This window comes from Xiphias gladius, chromosome 15 (genome assembly GCF_016859285.1).
Source record: "Xiphias gladius isolate SHS-SW01 ecotype Sanya breed wild chromosome 15, ASM1685928v1, whole genome shotgun sequence".
NCBI classification, from domain to species: Eukaryota; Metazoa; Chordata; class Actinopteri; order Istiophoriformes; family Xiphiidae; genus Xiphias; species Xiphias gladius.
Window position 1 is genome coordinate 19602482 of NC_053414.1, and position 17154 is coordinate 19619635.

Sequence of the window (17154 nt, forward strand, 5' to 3'; positions counted from 1 at the left end):
TCAACTTTTCCTCTGCGGGTGACGATCTGTTTGCCCGGGCTGCGTGGAAGTGAGCTGGGAATCACTGGAGCACGCGCAGCTTTTTAATTTCGCGGCATTTGCCGTTTCACCTGGACTAATTCGACTGCCCAGAAGCCAAGGGAGATCCGACCCGAGGGGGATGCGTAAACGAGCACGGGGCTCCGCTTTTCTCGCCTTCCGTCGTCGCTGACGCACGTCGGGAGCGAGACGGGACCGTAAACTACAGTATGTGGAGTCATTCCTGAGGAGCGAGTCGCTGCTCCCCGCGGGTGCATGGAGACGAGCAGCCCGAGGATGACGGGCGGAACTCGCGAGGCGCCGGTGAACTCCTCCCCGGCGGTGGCGGCCAACGCGGAGGGCGAGGAGATCGAGGTTTTGGAAAGTACCGACGTCCTTCCAGTGGCTCCAGAGGACGTAAGTCTTCACCGGCTACAGAGCGACCCGAAGCGCACATACGACCACTCGTTTCATTTCACATTTCTGTAATTGCGCAGCAGGACCTCCACTCGCTCTCAGTGTGTTTGATTTCATGAGGTAGGATGTCATGTGAACATCAGCCTGGAATTCATTTTAGAAGGGTTTTATTTTTTAATCAAAATTTAATGGTGTAACTCATAACTGGAGTTTAACATTGATACCAGGGGAATTTAAAATACTTAAAAGTACTGCAGGACAATGACGGTAGCTACCACACAGCACATCCTTTCTAGGAATATTGTTGTTTTGTTGTTTTGTTTTCAAAGGGAGAAAACACACACACACACACACACACACACACACACACACACACACACACACACACACACACACACCAGTCTCCCTCCATTAGCTGTCTCAGTCTTTCAGATAGCCTACTTTAAGAGAACCCTCACACATAATGATCAACACGTTGGTGCCTTATTATCTTTTGCTGCAGCTCATTGACCACAATGATCAGATAAAAACAGCAAGTGATTTCAAGGCTGACACAGACAGGCCAGAGTCCCTTTGGCCAAGATTCATCATTTCCAAACAGGTGCTCCTCTCTGCTTTGGCACCTGTTTCTGACTTTGTTTTAAAAAAAAAAAAAAAAAAAAAAAAATCATTTCAGCCTCTTCCTCTCACTCACTCCTTTACTTGCTCTGTTTTTTCTCTCTCTTTCCTTGTCTCAGCAATGGAAGTCTCTGTTTGACAAGGTATGTATGAAGTGGCTTGGATCTCCTTCCATTTGCACGTTTCACTCCTTGTGGAGCAGTGTTGTCTTCAAAGTTGCTCATCTGTGTGCGAGCCGTGGGTGACTTCTGACTTAATCCCCTTAATAGCAGCTCAGTGTAACACAGATGTGTTTAACAGATGAAACGCTGCAGTGTCCCGCTTAAAGGTCATGAAACATGGGGAAGATTTTGGAAGAAATCATATGCACTATTTAATCATAACCATCAGTTGGAACAGAAAAGCAGGATAAAGTTTTTAATTTTTTTAATGTGAAAAAGATTAGTATGTAGTGCTTTGGTGCGTTTGGTGCTATGCTGATAAATTACAATTAATGGTGTGATTTTTACAAATTTTGCCCATTTATCATGACCTTGATACTGTAATTATGCTGTAACACTGGCTTTATCACTAATGAAAGGGACTTAAACCTGCACTAGGAAATTCTGCACACTCGTACCAAGTGTTAATGGTCAGAAAAACTTTACCCTCACTACCCATCTGTGCCGCTTAAAGCATCCCAAAGGATCTAATACTGGTGAATACATCTATTTTTCAAGTGCTCACTTACTGCTGTTTATAGTTCGTATATCACTGATTCATTTGGATTTGTTTCTCTCTCTGGGTAAATGTACCTGGCACCGGAATTTAATTTGGCTAAATGAGGCAAACTTATTGGGTCTCAGCTGGTGCAGATGGCACAGGCGCCTCTCCTTCAGCCCCAGTTTGTGATTTAGGCTGATTAGAAAAATATATTTTTAGATCAAAATCTTGCCTAGTGCAGCTTTGAATCCTTTGCCTGCTGGGTAACATTGACGCCATAACATGTAACCGTGCCGCCCCTTTGTCAAACCCAACTCCTGTAGAGACGAGAACATCAGGGGAGTGGGATCACACTGGAGGCTGTGGGTGTGTCGTCCAGTGACATTGACCCCAGTAATGCTATTAGGGTGATACATAATCCTGAATACATTGATCTGTCAGACTGATCTTGTGAGAAACCCATGCAGGCGTGCACACACACGCATATACACACACATGCAACGTACAGATAGAGCCAAGAAACCCCAGGAGAAGAAAAACACAGAATGGCTGATCATGCAAGCAGCAGGTTGGACTGACAGACGGCAAACGGGCCCCCTACTATCTCACACATACGCACGCACACACACACCCACACACACACACAGCCATCACTTTGTGGGGCTGCTGCAGCACCTGCCCACCCTGGGGCCCCCTACTTTCTTCCCGGAGGGAGCTGTATATGCGTGTGTGTGTGTGTGTGTGTGTGAGCAGGGGTTAGTGTGGATGTGTAGGGTTGAGTCAGGGGCTCGTGTCAGGCTCACTCTTTCAGAGGGAGACTGAGGTCCCATGGGATTATGGGAAAGGATAGCTGGGGTGTGGTGCATGTGTGTGTGTGTATTAGTAATGGAGCATAATCTATGGACAGGCATTAAGTGGGCCTCTCAATCCACTGTCTTTATGCGTGCGGCACAGCTTTGAGTTTCCTCCAGTGGACGTCGGTCTAAAAAAAATATGGGTCTGTCCAGAGGTTGCTGCTCAGTCTGGCAGCAACAAATGTCCTTTCACTCTTTTATTCTCCTTCCCTCCTTCCTCCTCACAATGAGTTGCTCGATTTGTCAAGGGTGCTGACCTTGGAGACCCCCGGCTTCTGTGAAGCGACTAAGGAAGAGAAATGATGGGTCACCGAAAGCCAGGAAAAGAACAGCAACCTGCGTAAGGGAGAAATGACAAATGCTGCTTGAGAACAAAGAGCAAGGTCCAGACTTTTATTTACCTAATGCATTAATACACACTACAAAGTGCATCTATGCGAGTACAGTGTAATTTATAGTTTAGTTTATTTGCCAATGTTATGGGGGGGCAGACATAAAGTAACACATCTATGAAATAATGTCAAGGATGACACTGTGTTGGCTGCTCTTATGTAGCACTTTCATCCAAAGAGCTTTACAATCTTGCCTCTTATTCACCATTGATTGCTGGCCTAGGTGCTGTCCCAACCATCAGGAGCAATTGGGGTTCACTGTCTTACTCAAGGACACTTTGACATGCACACAGGGGGGGTTGAACTGCCAAGACATTTTCATTGTTGCCCTTTAAGAGAGTCAAGATGGTATGAGTCCAGCTGGCCCGGCAACGTCAAACGACCCACAAACCAATACAGGCTTCGCCATGCTTCAATGAAGTTCTTGTTGGATTTTCAAACAGCATCTAGATCCCCTTCCCTCCAAACCTTTCCAAATGGGGGAGGGGATCCAAATTGTGACTCAACCCTCTCCATGCTTGCAGGCTTTTCATCCTGGCATTGGGTGGGGCCATTCTGAACAACTATAAATGTTCTTGTTGTTAGATGTGGGCGGATTATAGTTTGTAGGAACTTTCTTTTCTTTCAGGCATACCCTACTCTTCATCCTTTCAGTGTTCTAATAAGCCACAATTTGACCTTCTAACTGGTGGTTATAACTTATTCATTTGAACATACCAGTGAGTGTGGCAAAACAAGTCCGGAGATGATGACAATGAAGACAATGATGCATCTCTTGTGTTAATCAATTCTGGCATCCCTGCCTTGTCAAATGCTGAGCACATTCTATTCTGTCCATCTCATCAGGGATGTTTACACAGCAGAGAGAAGACAGGATCGTCTTCTCTCATTCAACTTTCTTTTTTTTTGACATTGGCTTTCCTCCAGCTTCTTTAAAGCAGGTTTGGTTGTGTTCAAAACCTTCCCCGTCATATCATTTTTACAGGCTCCCATGTGAACTACGTACAGCTATCAGTTTCTGGGTTTCAGACAATCAGAATCAAAGTGCTGCGTCGCTCTGTTCGCTTTCCCCTCCACTCCTCTCTCCTGTCCCCAGAGAGGATTTTGTTGCTGCATAAGTGCTTTCCTCCCCAGCGTTCAGGAAGTAAGAGAGCAAACCTCAGAATGCTTTGATTCATGTTCCCCATCGCCTGAAACAAACATGAGGACTGAACACAAGACAGAGGCGACATGTAATGAAGCAGAGGAGATGCTGTTAGGAAGATAGCAGCTGCACTGGCCTCTCTCTCCCTCATAATCAAAGTGTCCCAGCTGCTATTTGTCCTTTAGACACACACCCACATCAATCTGGAAAGACTGTAGCCATTGTAGCCTGTTTACTCACGGTATGTTAGTGATCCAAAAGAAGAAACGGTCTGTTTTGGAATCTCCATTGCTATGCCGACTGATATGCACACTCACTAAATTGCCCCTTCATGTTTGTTTGTTTGCTTGGTTTTTTTTTTTTTGAGGATTTATGGGGATTTGAGGATGGACCACAGTTTATTTCCATCATTTATCTGACAAACCGTATTAAACATGTTCACATCACACCCCAAAATTAATCAAACACATTTGTTATGTACTCCCCAGGAAGGCACATCAGATGGATTTCCTCATACGACTGGAGGAGCTAAATTAGGAACATTTTACAAGAATTCCTTGTCTTTTAACTTCATCATTTTTCTTCTCATGTTCATAGGTAGAAAGAGAAATCTGTAAACCTTCTCTGTCTTTAAGGTGCATTGGTCTGGAGAGCGATTATGTACAGGGTGGATTATGAAGGGCTACACCTACAGCATAGATGCACAAAGTCATTATCCAAGATGACTGGGGATGTCCCAGCGCTTGTAAAGCCTGACAATGGAAGTCCCCAGGTGTACAGACTGGAAATCTGGCTCAACTCAAAGTAGACGAAGCAATTGTAGAGACAGTCTACAAGCCATAGACTGCATATCTGTGGTGCAAACACTTTTTAGTCCTATAGAAATGTGTTTTTTGTACTCGGATGGCTTTTCACAGCAGCATTGCAACGGGAGTTTTTGTCTATTGACATGATAGAGGACAAAAGGCACTACAGCTGTCAGTGAACAGTAACATTTCTTTGATTTCGGACTATGTGTCTGTAATCCATATGTGTGTCCACAGTTTGCCTTTGTGTTGACAGCCTGCCTACAATGGCATGTTGAAATGCCCCGCGCAGGAGCCCACAGGAGCTTAGTGATTAAACACTTTCACATGGCTGCATACTTTCCATGAAAGTCTGTCGCCCTTCATTTCTTGCTTTGTAGCATAGAAAAGCCTCTGAATGTGAGCTGTGATCTTCAAACTCCTCACTGGAACCGCACAAATAAAAGTCTTTACGGCCTTTTATAAACGTCGTCTATCATCTTCCCATCATCATCATCAAAAAGGCAAACTCTATGCGGGGGATAATCAGAAGAACTTTTAAAAATTGAAGCAAGAATATATTTCTGCCATTATATCATTCCTTGGTGAGATCTCATCCTGAATTTGCAAGTTAGGTCTGATGTCGTTATAAATTAAAATATATAGAACAAATAGAGAGGGTTCAGAGAAGAGCTACTAAACTAATTCCAGATCTGAAAGAAATGTCATTTGAGGAGAGGATAAGAAAATTACAATTACCTACTTTAGTATAGATGAGACATTGAGATGACATGATTGAGGTCTGTGAGCTTGTTCACAAAATAAATGTTATCAGAGCCGAGCCTGTGTTACGCTTTTGGAATAAGAGGTATGATTTAAGAGGGAACTCCCTAAAATTATTTCCACTAAAGTGTGAAAAAGAGAATAACTTCTTCACACTTTGTGTGAAGAAGTTATTGTTTTATTGTTTTTATTGTTTTATTGTTGTAGTTGGAAATGCTGGTGTAGAGGAGTTATATCCTGTACCAGAAGATTTTCAACAAATGTCAATAAATCACTTCTTACCTAATGTAATGACAGTGAGGTCTGGTGTTAAAATAGCCCAACTGGCATCATTAATTAAAACAAGCAGAAATTTAATGGTGGGGAAGCCACCTGTTCCTGGTGGAACTCATGTTTCCCAGGGTTCCTGTCGTGCATTTCAATGAGCTTGTTAGGTAGACATTCAGTGGCCATGGCTGAGAGAAAGGGAAGGTCATTATTTAAAGTCATTTTGTCTGGCAGCACTGTCTCGCCTCACCATCCCGTGCATGGCACAGCTGGCATCGCCTCAGTGTTTCCTTTTTTTTTTTTTTTTAAGTGCACCTCAAGCGAATGGCCCACCACCCAGGTAACTGGTACTTAATGGATAAGACAACTGGGAACCCTCAGCTGCGCTTACTGGTGCATGCAGTGGTAGCATGTCTCGCCACACCCTGTCACTCTTACCTACAATAAAGGCAAAAGGAGGTTTAGACAATGAGATTGTAACAGCAGTCACTCCAATTACTGACAGCAACATGAGTAGAGGCGATATACAGCTATCCAATTTGGCTTTTTGAGTAGGTGAGGATGCCTCTTTTCTCAGGTGAGAAAATGACTGAAAGGAACCCGCACACTGTGAAGGTTACACTTTTAAGAAATCTGAGAAGAGGTCAACTAGTAGAAAAGGATATTTTTCTTACATCACAGAACTGATGATGATCTTGTAACCAAATATTTCATGTTTATTATCTTTTTCTTTTTGGCACATTTTTGTCACTTTAGTAGGATACATTTTTCCATTAGTTGCCCTCTTCTTGGGTTTCTTTCATTTATGCTTTGCAGATTCTTTTGTCGTTTTTCTCTTTTATCAATATTATCTATGCCATACTGATGTGCTTATCAGCCTGATTGCCATTGACACATACACAGATGGTGTGGTCGCAGTCTGCTGACCTGCTCATCTAACACTACACCAGTGATTGACACCCCCTGAGTCATGGAGATAACCCACCGACAAACAGTTTGTGGTAATATTGAACGTTTATTTTCTTGATTTGTAAAAGTAGTTACAGTCAGCAAACTGCACCCACCCCTTTCTTCTAAAAAACACCCCGGCCATTTGCCGATGAAGTAACAGACATTTTTCTCAATCATTTTCATTGAAAGATTAAATCAGAGCTCATCTTGCCCCGCTCCTCTGCCTCTCCCCTACTCTGCTCTAAATAGATTTCTTTAATGAAAGGCGCAGTTCCAGTTGACAAAGTGTTAAAACAGTCTCTGCTTTTGTACAGAGGTAAAAATAGCTGCTGTGCCTGTCAATCTGTAAATGAGAGAAATAGGATGTGCCAGATTATCTGTAATTGGCTACAGTGTGCAAATTCATAGCAGCGGTGGCAGAAATCAAAGTGTCTCTTTTGATAGTTGATTGCCTCAGTGATATAGCAACCTTCATATACTTTGTGTGTTTACGTGCGTGTGCATACAGTGTGTTTGTATCCACCAGGCCAAAAACTGTAAATCCATTATTAGAAGTCAAGGGAGAGCAGTTAAAGTGACGGCATACAGCACTTGCTGAACAAGCATTTGTTGTGGAAGTCGGGTATGCCAGCTGCCCTTTTAGGGCCGGTGGAAGTGTGACTTTCGATGGGGCTCCTATACAAATGAATCCTCTATCTTCTCTGTCATCGCCCTCTCAGTTATTACCTCTATCTCTCTTTCTCTCTGTCACTCATCTCTTTGGTCTGAAGTCTGATTCCCCATCAGAGTTAAGAGGACGACACTGCAGATATGAAGATGCTTCGGTCCCAATCTGCTCATCCATGCTTTCTTCTCATCCCTTTTCATTAGCTCTGTTTACAGTTCACTGCCTTCACCACACAATAGTTCATCAGCCTTATAATAACGCCACAAAAACTGGAAGGGCTCCAGTGGGAAAACATCACATTAGGGTTTGAACAAGGAGCTTAGCATGTCTTTTTCATTGCCGTTGCACGTCTGTGTCACAGAAATAGGAAAATGGGCGAATCTTCTCTTCTTTGTACTCATTTATTTGGAAAGCTGCAAATTTGTGTCTGTTAAGAAGTTAAACAGATTCAGGCGGTTACATTACTGTGTCTCAGCAACCAGCAAACCAGCAAGCTCCATCTTGTCCTCTCCTGCAGTCAGTCTTATTTATGTGTTTTTCTGTTTGTTACCGTCAGACAGCTGAACGAATACAAGTTAGTGATTTGACTGCACTTTATAAATGCTACCTCTTAATCAGGCGAACTGTGTTGTTCATAGAGAGGGTTAGAGGTGTCAGAAAGGTGTCTTACTAGCTTTTCTGCCACAATGCCCGAGACAGTGCCTTAGCGGGCAATGATCGTTCAAATAAGGAGATACCGAAGTACAGTTCACTTTCATACAGTATTTCCTTGAAGGAATTCATAGTGTTGCAGTTGACTGTACGTACAAAAAGTGACAGAAGTAGTTGTGTGAAGAATATAAAACAATCTCGAAAGAAAAGTTCAAACCATGCTTACTCTCTGGCCTCCACACGCCTCGCCACTGCATGATGTGGAATGTTGGTTTCGGAAAGTCCTGCCAATTCCAGTGTTGGAAAGGTGCAGGGGGAACAGGTTTCAGGCGCTGTGTGACCGTTGGACAAGCACGTCTGCTAAAGCATACTGACAGCTTTAGTGTGGACGTAGTCTTAAGCTACAGGCCAAGTGCCAGAATGTATCATTACGTTGTTTGTTTTGCGTCTACACGTGGCAGCAAGACTACTTTTGTTCAGTGTAAGTTGAAGAACATCTTCCTTACCTTCAACATACCTGTCAAGCAGAGCTGTTAAACAGCCTCCAGCTACCTATGTCAGTCTGTCACGCTGGTCCTCCAGGGATCAAAGAAGCAGTGCAGGTCCATTCATTCCTTATGGCTGAAAATGTAATACCTACCCACAGTTCATAGTTACAGAGCTGTTGACAGAGAGACACATCACACCAACACCAGGGGGTTGTGTGTGTGTGTGTGTGTGTGTGTGCGTGTTTCTGTACAAGTGTGTGACAGACTTGTAGGCCTGTTACTGCTCTGTTTTCTAGTGATGGCTCAGGGATTTTAGGCGCCTGCGGAACACGACATGGAAAATGTCTGTGTTTTATCGCAGAGCTTATAGACACCATGGAAATCTTAGGAGTAAGATCCCAGGAAACACACACACACACACACACACACATAAATATTTTTGGACACATTCCTTTGCCACAGGCCGTACAGGTCAACACTGAAGCCTGGCAGGTGCACTGTTGACGCAGGTACAATAACCCTGTGTTTGCTGTTTTCACCTGTGTGTGCGTGTGTGTGTGTGGGTGCTTGTGTTAACTGATTTCTGCCCCTTCAGTCAAGCGCTGCCCATTAGGGTATATTCCACACCGAGTGTACAACTCAGACAACTCTTTCATTGCCCTCTGTTCTCCCTCTAGATGAACAGTTTGGTTTTTGTTGAGACAGATGGTGTGTAGACGACCACCACAAATGAAAGCTTACAACTACCAGCGCAGATGTTTATGCCCTTGTGCTAGATTTATAATGCCAGCTCCACTTTCTTGGTTTGAACTCTAAATTGCATGCTGGCTTTCACATCACTTTGTCTTACTATGTGCTCAGCTTTCCATGGAAGCACTATTCTAACCAAGCGCCTCACCAGCGTCTCCTTGTTTATTCCTCCTCCTCCTTTTCAACATGGAGAATTTGCGCTGAAGTCATGACAGACCGTGTTGTAGACCAGATAATGCAACACATGCATAATTCAAAGGTAATGGCATATTTTGCCATTCTGTATATGCCCACGCTAAACCTGTAGGTAGAACAATTCATTTTGCAGTTTTCTGCTTTCTCTGGATTCTCAGGTTTTATAAAAACTTTTCTTCTTTCACAATATTACCTTTTAAAGACATCCGGAACAGCCCTGTGCTTATTCTCTCATTTGTCTTTCCTCAGTGTTGCCCTCTCTGGTTTGTGTATACATGACAACTTTCCAGAAGCTTTTGTCTTTCCTTGCAGTCCACAAAGCAGTGTCTTTTTACTTGACACCTCACTTACAGAAATAAAAAGGCTTAGTGGGTGCAAAATGAATGGGGAGCCAGTCAGCTTTAGGTCTGTGATAGACTGTGATAATCACAGTCACCTCTCCCATAACAGTCATTCTCTCTATGCAGCCCTGTATCCGATCCATGTGTCTGCGAACACTGCAAGATTGCTCAAATAAATTGAGCGCACAAGTGGCTTCCCTCAGACTCTGTAGTTGTCCCAGTTTCAGGATGAGAGCGTTTAAGGAAAGGCAGTGAGAAAAATACTGTTTAAATTCACAGAATGGTCAAGTTACTGTGAGTAATCAGCTGAAAATTATATCTTATTCAGGGTTTCAAGTAACATGATTTTTTCCGGTAGTCCAGATTACACATGCATTTATTTTGGTTCGTTTAATAAGAAAAGTAGATGCTGCAGTGATACACACCGTGATACATATATATATATATATATATATATATATATACTTAAAGTTATGTTATTTTCACCAAGGTAAATATCAAATTATTGTCATTATTATCGTTAGAGGCATGTAAGCATCATCAGTATCGTTTTCCACGTGGCCTTTTGAATTCGATGAATAACTTTGGCCTGTTCGATAAAAGTATTCACTTTTTCTGGGATGCCCTGGTTGTTTTGCTGTTGTTGTGGCAACCTGGCCTGGCCCAGTGCAGCAGGCTCAGCAGATGCCCCAAGGTGAGCGACAGTGCTTAGCTTTCACCCAGATCTCCGTTCCCATCCTGCCCCCTCCGTGTCGTCTTACAGGGCATCGCTGTCGAAGGCTGCCAGCAGGGCCAAAGTGCTGAAGTGGCTAACTGTGACAAAGAGAAGCCAAACCACACAACACCAAAAACAGACCAATCGAAAATATGGCCATTTTTTATGCTTTATTATCTGGTGTGATGTTCACCGAATTCTAACATCCCCTGTCTTTGCATCAGTCTTGTTGCTGACTGCTGGTGTGTTTTCATGAAGAGGTTGATTAGACTCGCTACAGAGCACATACTGCTCATTTGCAACATGTAAATATTCAGTGTATAAAAATTTGGCCAGATGTCTTGTGTATGTTTCATTGATGAAGGCTCATGCCAAAATAAGGAAATAAAATTAGGTCACAGATGGAGTTAGTGCCACTGATGATAAAATTTAAATAAAATAAAATAAAATAAAATTTACTGTGGAGTATGAGGGAGTGAAAAGATTTTTTGATCCCCTTCTCTAAAGTATAGTCATATTCATTACATCAAGATGAGGTTTTTTGTTTTGATCATGAGAAGAGATTATCCTTTGTTGTTCAACAGTGGGGACTGCAATAATAAGACACAGTTGTCTGTACATAAGATTCAAAACTGTCATATTTTCTCAATACACACACGTCTTTTGTATAGAGATTAGCCCAGTGAAGAGGTAATAAATCCTCGTGCAGTATATTGTCATAGGCCTTGGGGACACTTTGGTCTTGAAAACCAATACTGAAGGCCAGAAAGCTCACCTATGAAGTAGGAATGCACTGATCCAACTTTTCCCATTACTGATTCGATTACCTCAACTCAGAATATTTGTACTGACCAAGTACTGATGCAATACCAGTGTTGTGTTATTCCCACTTTTTAAATCTGTTCACCTCAGTGAAGGAAGCTCATTTCAATCACAGGCCAGAGGCAAGTGGTCCACCATGACTGAATAAAGGTAACTTTTAGCGAAAACATAACCTTAAAATGACATTCTCAATGAAACAGTATTCATTGTGGATTGGGGACAGCATGGACAATACTCAGTCATCTTAAAGGTACCTTGTGGAGTTTTCTTGTAAACAAAACAAGACCAGGACAAAACCTAGTAAATGGCTGGAACGCCCTTTATTTGTTTCCTACTCTCTGTGCTCACATATATAGTAATTTAATGCAGCCGAATTCCCGATAAAGCTGTTCTCATTTACATGTTTTTCAGTTTCTGTTGTCAGACAATGGAACAAGTATAAAATAGTGATTGAAACGCTGCCCATTAAGACGACATGTTAACCAGCAGTCACTTCCAAGCCATTTCCAAGCTGCTGCTCTACACTGCTAAAATCCTGATTTTATAACTGCGACGTCGTCTGACAAAATCACCAATCACGTTGAAGACAACGGCTGTGCTGTGATTTTGGCTATATTTACTTGTAAAATAATCACTCAGAGAGAAAGTTAGAAGCTCATTCACGTCTGTGTCAGCTGCCGTGCGATCAGTTGAATGAGAGGCATAGAGAGGTGTTCCTGTGGAGGGAAAGCCTGACCTTGCACTTGCAAGGCAACACTGGCAACTCTCTTCTATGGAAAGGTTTGTCCAAAAAGTGGCTACATTTGTCGCTAGGTGATTTTGTGAAGAAAACTTGCTAAATCGGTGTGAAAAGTCTGTAAATCTAGCCACAAAGGAGCTAAATTGGCAACACTGCCTGTAAATGACCCCGATGATACAATAGAAACTTTTTGCACCAATTCATTTTCAAAGAGCAATGGCCAGTGCGGACACTCCAACACTCGGCCGGCTGACCAATGGTGTAATATCAAATGGGATTTCGGCTTACCATTGGTGGAACTTTATTACGCACTCAGTCAGTCACACAGTCAGTCAGTCACCGGACATTGGCGTTTATAGGGCCGGCCCCGCATTTGTGGTCCAGCCAAAAAAATTTCCATTCAGTGTTACTAACCAAATCACAAATTTCTTGAATGCATTTCCTTTCTTATTTTTTTTTGCCATTTCCAAGTGTAGAGAGAGACGGGACACATGGGGAGAGAGAGGGACATGACTTGTAGCACAGGTCCATGGTTGAAAATCAAACTTTGGTCATTGTGATTATGTGGTATGTGCTGTAACCATTAGGCTACAGGGGTGCTCCTAATGCATTTCCTTTCTCATAAAACATTTGCGTAATCAATTTTTTGAACATTTTGAAACTTGCATTGTTTATGTCCATGTTTTGCAGTGTTCTTCTTTCCTGCCTTTGTTGGCGCATTGCTGTGTTTCTTGGCCTGCCAGTCAGTGGAATAGCGTGAAACCACTGGTAGGAAAGTCTAGACCGGAAAGTTTACTATGGTTAACCCTCCTGAATTGACCATTACTACAATACATGACACCATGCATAACTTTTTCTAGATACTGTTATAAAGTCTCTTAAAATGAAGAGATAGGTTTTGTATCTGCAATTTGTCTGTGCTCTACTTAATTTGAAAATTAGAATAGAAATATGTAAAAAAAAATATTTATTCTTCTTTTTTGAAACTTGCACAAAAACAAATCAGAGCTATTGAGATGTTCTCGCCAGTGTTAATTTCACTTCACATTGAGCACATAACTCTACCCAGCCCCTTGGAGATCTGTTATTATTATTTTGTGCAGTGGGGCAGTAAAAACTTTATTTATTGTACCAATTTGGAGGTGTCTCAAGAACACTAGCTGTTGAATTCCCACTTGCTGTACTTTTGCTGCTGCTGAACAGTTACCATTAGGATGGCATGTAGGCTGGAGCAAGTGTTAAAAACTGTACATGGCAAGGAAGTTAAACTATCTCCACTTTTTTCAGTGTGCGATTCTATCCCAAATCCTTTGCAATCCCAACAGGGGATTTCTGTTTTTATGCGGTCTTCTCACCTCCAAATCGCTATAGCGATTGAATCCCAGTGTGTCTTTGATGCATTTTAGGTACAGTCACACTTACATTTACAGCTGTCCACTTGGAATTGGATTGCCCAAGCAAGCATGCTAGGGCTAAGTGTGAAAACAGGGCCAAGGAGAGCCTTCAGGCTGTCCGGTCCAGTGAAAATACTATAATCCTGACAGCATCATTGTGTCTAATAGAAATCTTCTCAGTTTCGGGGGCAAAGGGGGGCATTCTTATCTTCGATGCTGGGTTTACCGCAGCCATAGTTGCAAATACAGCAGCTGCTCAGGGTGCCTGTCAGGGTCTCGCACTGAGGGTGTCATTATGATAAGAATGATCTCCTTCATGGGCATGTGTGTGTCTCTGTGTTTGTCTGTGGGACATTAATGGAACAATTGTGTGTTCTGTCTATGTTTTATGGTATTTTCCCTCTAAATGAAGTCAGCGTCTACAGTTCATTTCATTATCTTGACTGTCACCACAGATCTCAATATTTTGAGTGTTTCTGAAACATTTCTACAAGAACTGTGAGTTGTAAAGATATTGGCTATGAGACTCTGCTCTGATTAATCATTTGGAGAGGGAAGGAAGAAGTGGAAAACAGTCTCACTTTCTCTGGCTCATGAGCTGACTTTTTTTTAAAACTTTCTGAGGACACAAATCTCTTTCTTCTTTTGTATTTTCCTTGGATTTAGAGGAATAGATCGACATTTTGGGAAATACTCTAATTTGCTTTGTTACAGAGAGTTAGATGAGAACATCAGTGCCATTCTCATATCTGCCTGTTAAATATGAAACTGCAGCCAGGGGACACAAATGCTCATGTTCAAAAACACACCTACCAGCACCTCTGGAGTTCACTACTTAACACATTATATCTCGTTTGTTTAACCTGTAGCAAAACTGACATCAACTTATAGTTTTACGAGGGGTTATGTGCTGGTCTTTTCCTTGGCAGCGCTCAGACACTTCATGGAGTCACTGTGAGTTTGCCAGGCAGTGTTTTTACACTCCCTTCCTCTCTGGCCTTGTAAGGCCAGGGAAGCTGTTCATAGGGACGGTAGGGATTGTTTCTTGCTTGCTGACCTCTCGGGATTATGGGAATAGGATTATGAAGTAGAGGGTGAGACAGCAGACTGGCTGAACTCCTGATTGTAGCCGATTGTTAAAGGATCCTGCTTGCAAAATTGCCCAGGAAGTGAAATGTCAGTGGCGACAAGGGGCATTTGTCCCTTGTACTGTTATAGTATGTCCTTTTACCTCCAACAGCCGGATCCTTTTGGTAGGGGAGGGGTTTTAGTTGAAGACTGACAGACAGTTTGAAGTGCCCCCCCCCACCCTGATCGTAACCTTGAAAATGTTTCCGACAACCCCACTAGCTCCCCCACCCTCAGCCCCAGGCTTTTCTCAGCTCCCCCTTTTTTCTGTCCTTTTCTTCTTGAGATTTGAAGAAAATAAGTCTGAGGCCTCCCCTTGGGAGAGCCCCAGCCTCGGGTCCATTTGCCAGCTATTAGAGATCATAAATCTCTATGGTGAATGGAACTGCTGCCATCACTGGTGCAGGGTTTTGATGGTGTTGTGGAGGGGAGTTGACCTCAGGGCAGGCCTGCAGCAAAGGAAGGGACTGAATGGGAGAGAAAGATAGCCTGGGCACGGCTCGTTACACAAATGTTTCTCCTCTCTTTTTGTTCCCCTTCTTATTCTGTGAAGAGCTGCTGAATGTGTGTAGCAGTGAAGGGATGTTTGATAAAGGGTCTGGTCTGGCAGTAATGAGGGGTTCTCGCCTTGTTGTAAATGGGATGTTTGGGGGGAAAAAGGTCACCAATCTCTGTCTTTGTCCCCGCTTGACCTGCCTGTGTCCTATGCAGAAGTGACACGGATACCCCATCACAGCCTTGTGTGTGTATGTCTGTGTTTGACAAGGATTCTGACTTTTGTATGTCTCTTGGCGAAAGGGCTCATGCTTGTGTCTCACTAAGAATAAAATTTATAACTGCAGTGGTTTAAGCTTCTCCTTCCTGCTGGGTGTTTGTGTGTCTTGGATTTGAGTCTTATTTGTGTCCTGTTGTGTGTGTGTTTGTTTGGGTGCTTCATTGTGTCTTCATAAATGCTTCTCTCCAGCGTGAATGCTTTCACAAGCAGTGACAGGGGGTAAAGTGTTTATTTGAACACTAGAGAGCCTGCTGAGAGCCGGTCAGCTGTCTGCTGCAATTCCCTTTGCTTCTCCAGAAACCCCGAGGGCAGTACAACTCACTCTCGTTTAGCCTGTCTCTCCCCCCTCTTTTAAACTATCAACCACTCTGTCTCGCTCCATCTTGCCTTCTGTCACAGAACATCAAACCGTATCCTCACTAATGCAGATAATTTTGAAAAGACCTTTGCTTCTCTGTTCTACCCCTCCATCCACTCTTTGTCTTGTCTAGCTCTAAAAGTGAGTTTTTTCAGAATTCTCTCTAAGATGCCAGTTGTAGTTTGTGTACTTCCACAAACTTGCAGTTGCAGACATGAAGAATTAAAAGAAAAAAAAAGGTACTGAAACCCAAAATAAATGACTACAAATAGAGTCAGAGGTGACAGAACACAGCTTTACCCCACTAAGTTTAAGGATGTATTGAACACTGGCTGAGGCGTCCACATAATGGTATAAAATGCATAACTTAATGTTTGAAAAAGAACTTTATTGCTGAAACAGGGATCCACTCAATAAGAAAGCCTTTGAACTCATTCAGGCAGTCAGTTATAATCTCACATATAGACTCTTTTGGTCTCCCTCTTTGTGGCACCCTGTACAATTTGTACTTAGTGAAACTCCTACATGATGCAGGAAAATCAACACATATCTGGCCTGCATTTAACCATTCATTCATGCAAGGATCTGGGTTTGCAGCTGATGTTACATAAACATTAAATCTGATTGATCTGAATCTCAGAATTGTATCAGACCTAGTAAAGCTAGTAGTAAAAGCAGGACATTGTCGCAGGGTTAGAGTACTCCTATAGTAACAGTCAACTCTGTCTCCTAGAAATGATGTTTATTTATAACTAAATTACAACAGCAAAAATGTTTCCTGGGAAATGTAATTGCAGCCGGATAATGTTTTCTATTAACGCAATGAGGTTATGTTGTTAACGTACATATTTGGCAAGTTAAACATACATTGATATTGTATCAGTAACATTTTCACAGATTATTGAACATTATTAATATCACAGCATTATTAAAGTTTTTATGGTCAAGTTTAGGGAAAGATCGTAATCTGGTTTAATACAGACAAAAGTTCAAAGTGACCTCAGACACATCATGTTTATTTATATTGAATCGAAACCACAGTCTTTGGTCAGGTGTAGGGATTTGGTTGAATGTAAATAAACACATTGTGTCTGAAGTCAGTATGTATTTTTCTTTTAGGACCGCTGTCACACTCTGGAGTGACAGCTTTATGATTTGTACGCCCACCATCTACCCCAACAACCTCTTTGCAAATCCGCT

General features: G+C 42.5%; 1 protein-coding gene across 2 annotated transcripts in view; it reads left to right on the forward strand.

The window, feature by feature from the left end:
- The first annotated feature begins 294 nt into the window (after nt 1-294).
- Nucleotides 295-17154, forward strand: part of rhbdl3 (rhomboid, veinlet-like 3 (Drosophila)) — a 60060-nt gene continuing 43200 nt past the window's right edge. The window contains exons 1-2 of one of the 2 annotated variants that reach the window (XM_040146424.1): nt 295-435; nt 1173-1196. In XM_040146424.1, the coding sequence (XP_040002358.1) occupies nt 295-435; nt 1173-1196 (165 nt within the window). The remainder of the gene's footprint in view (nt 436-1172; nt 1197-17154) is intronic. The other variant, XM_040146425.1, reaches the window with a different exon arrangement.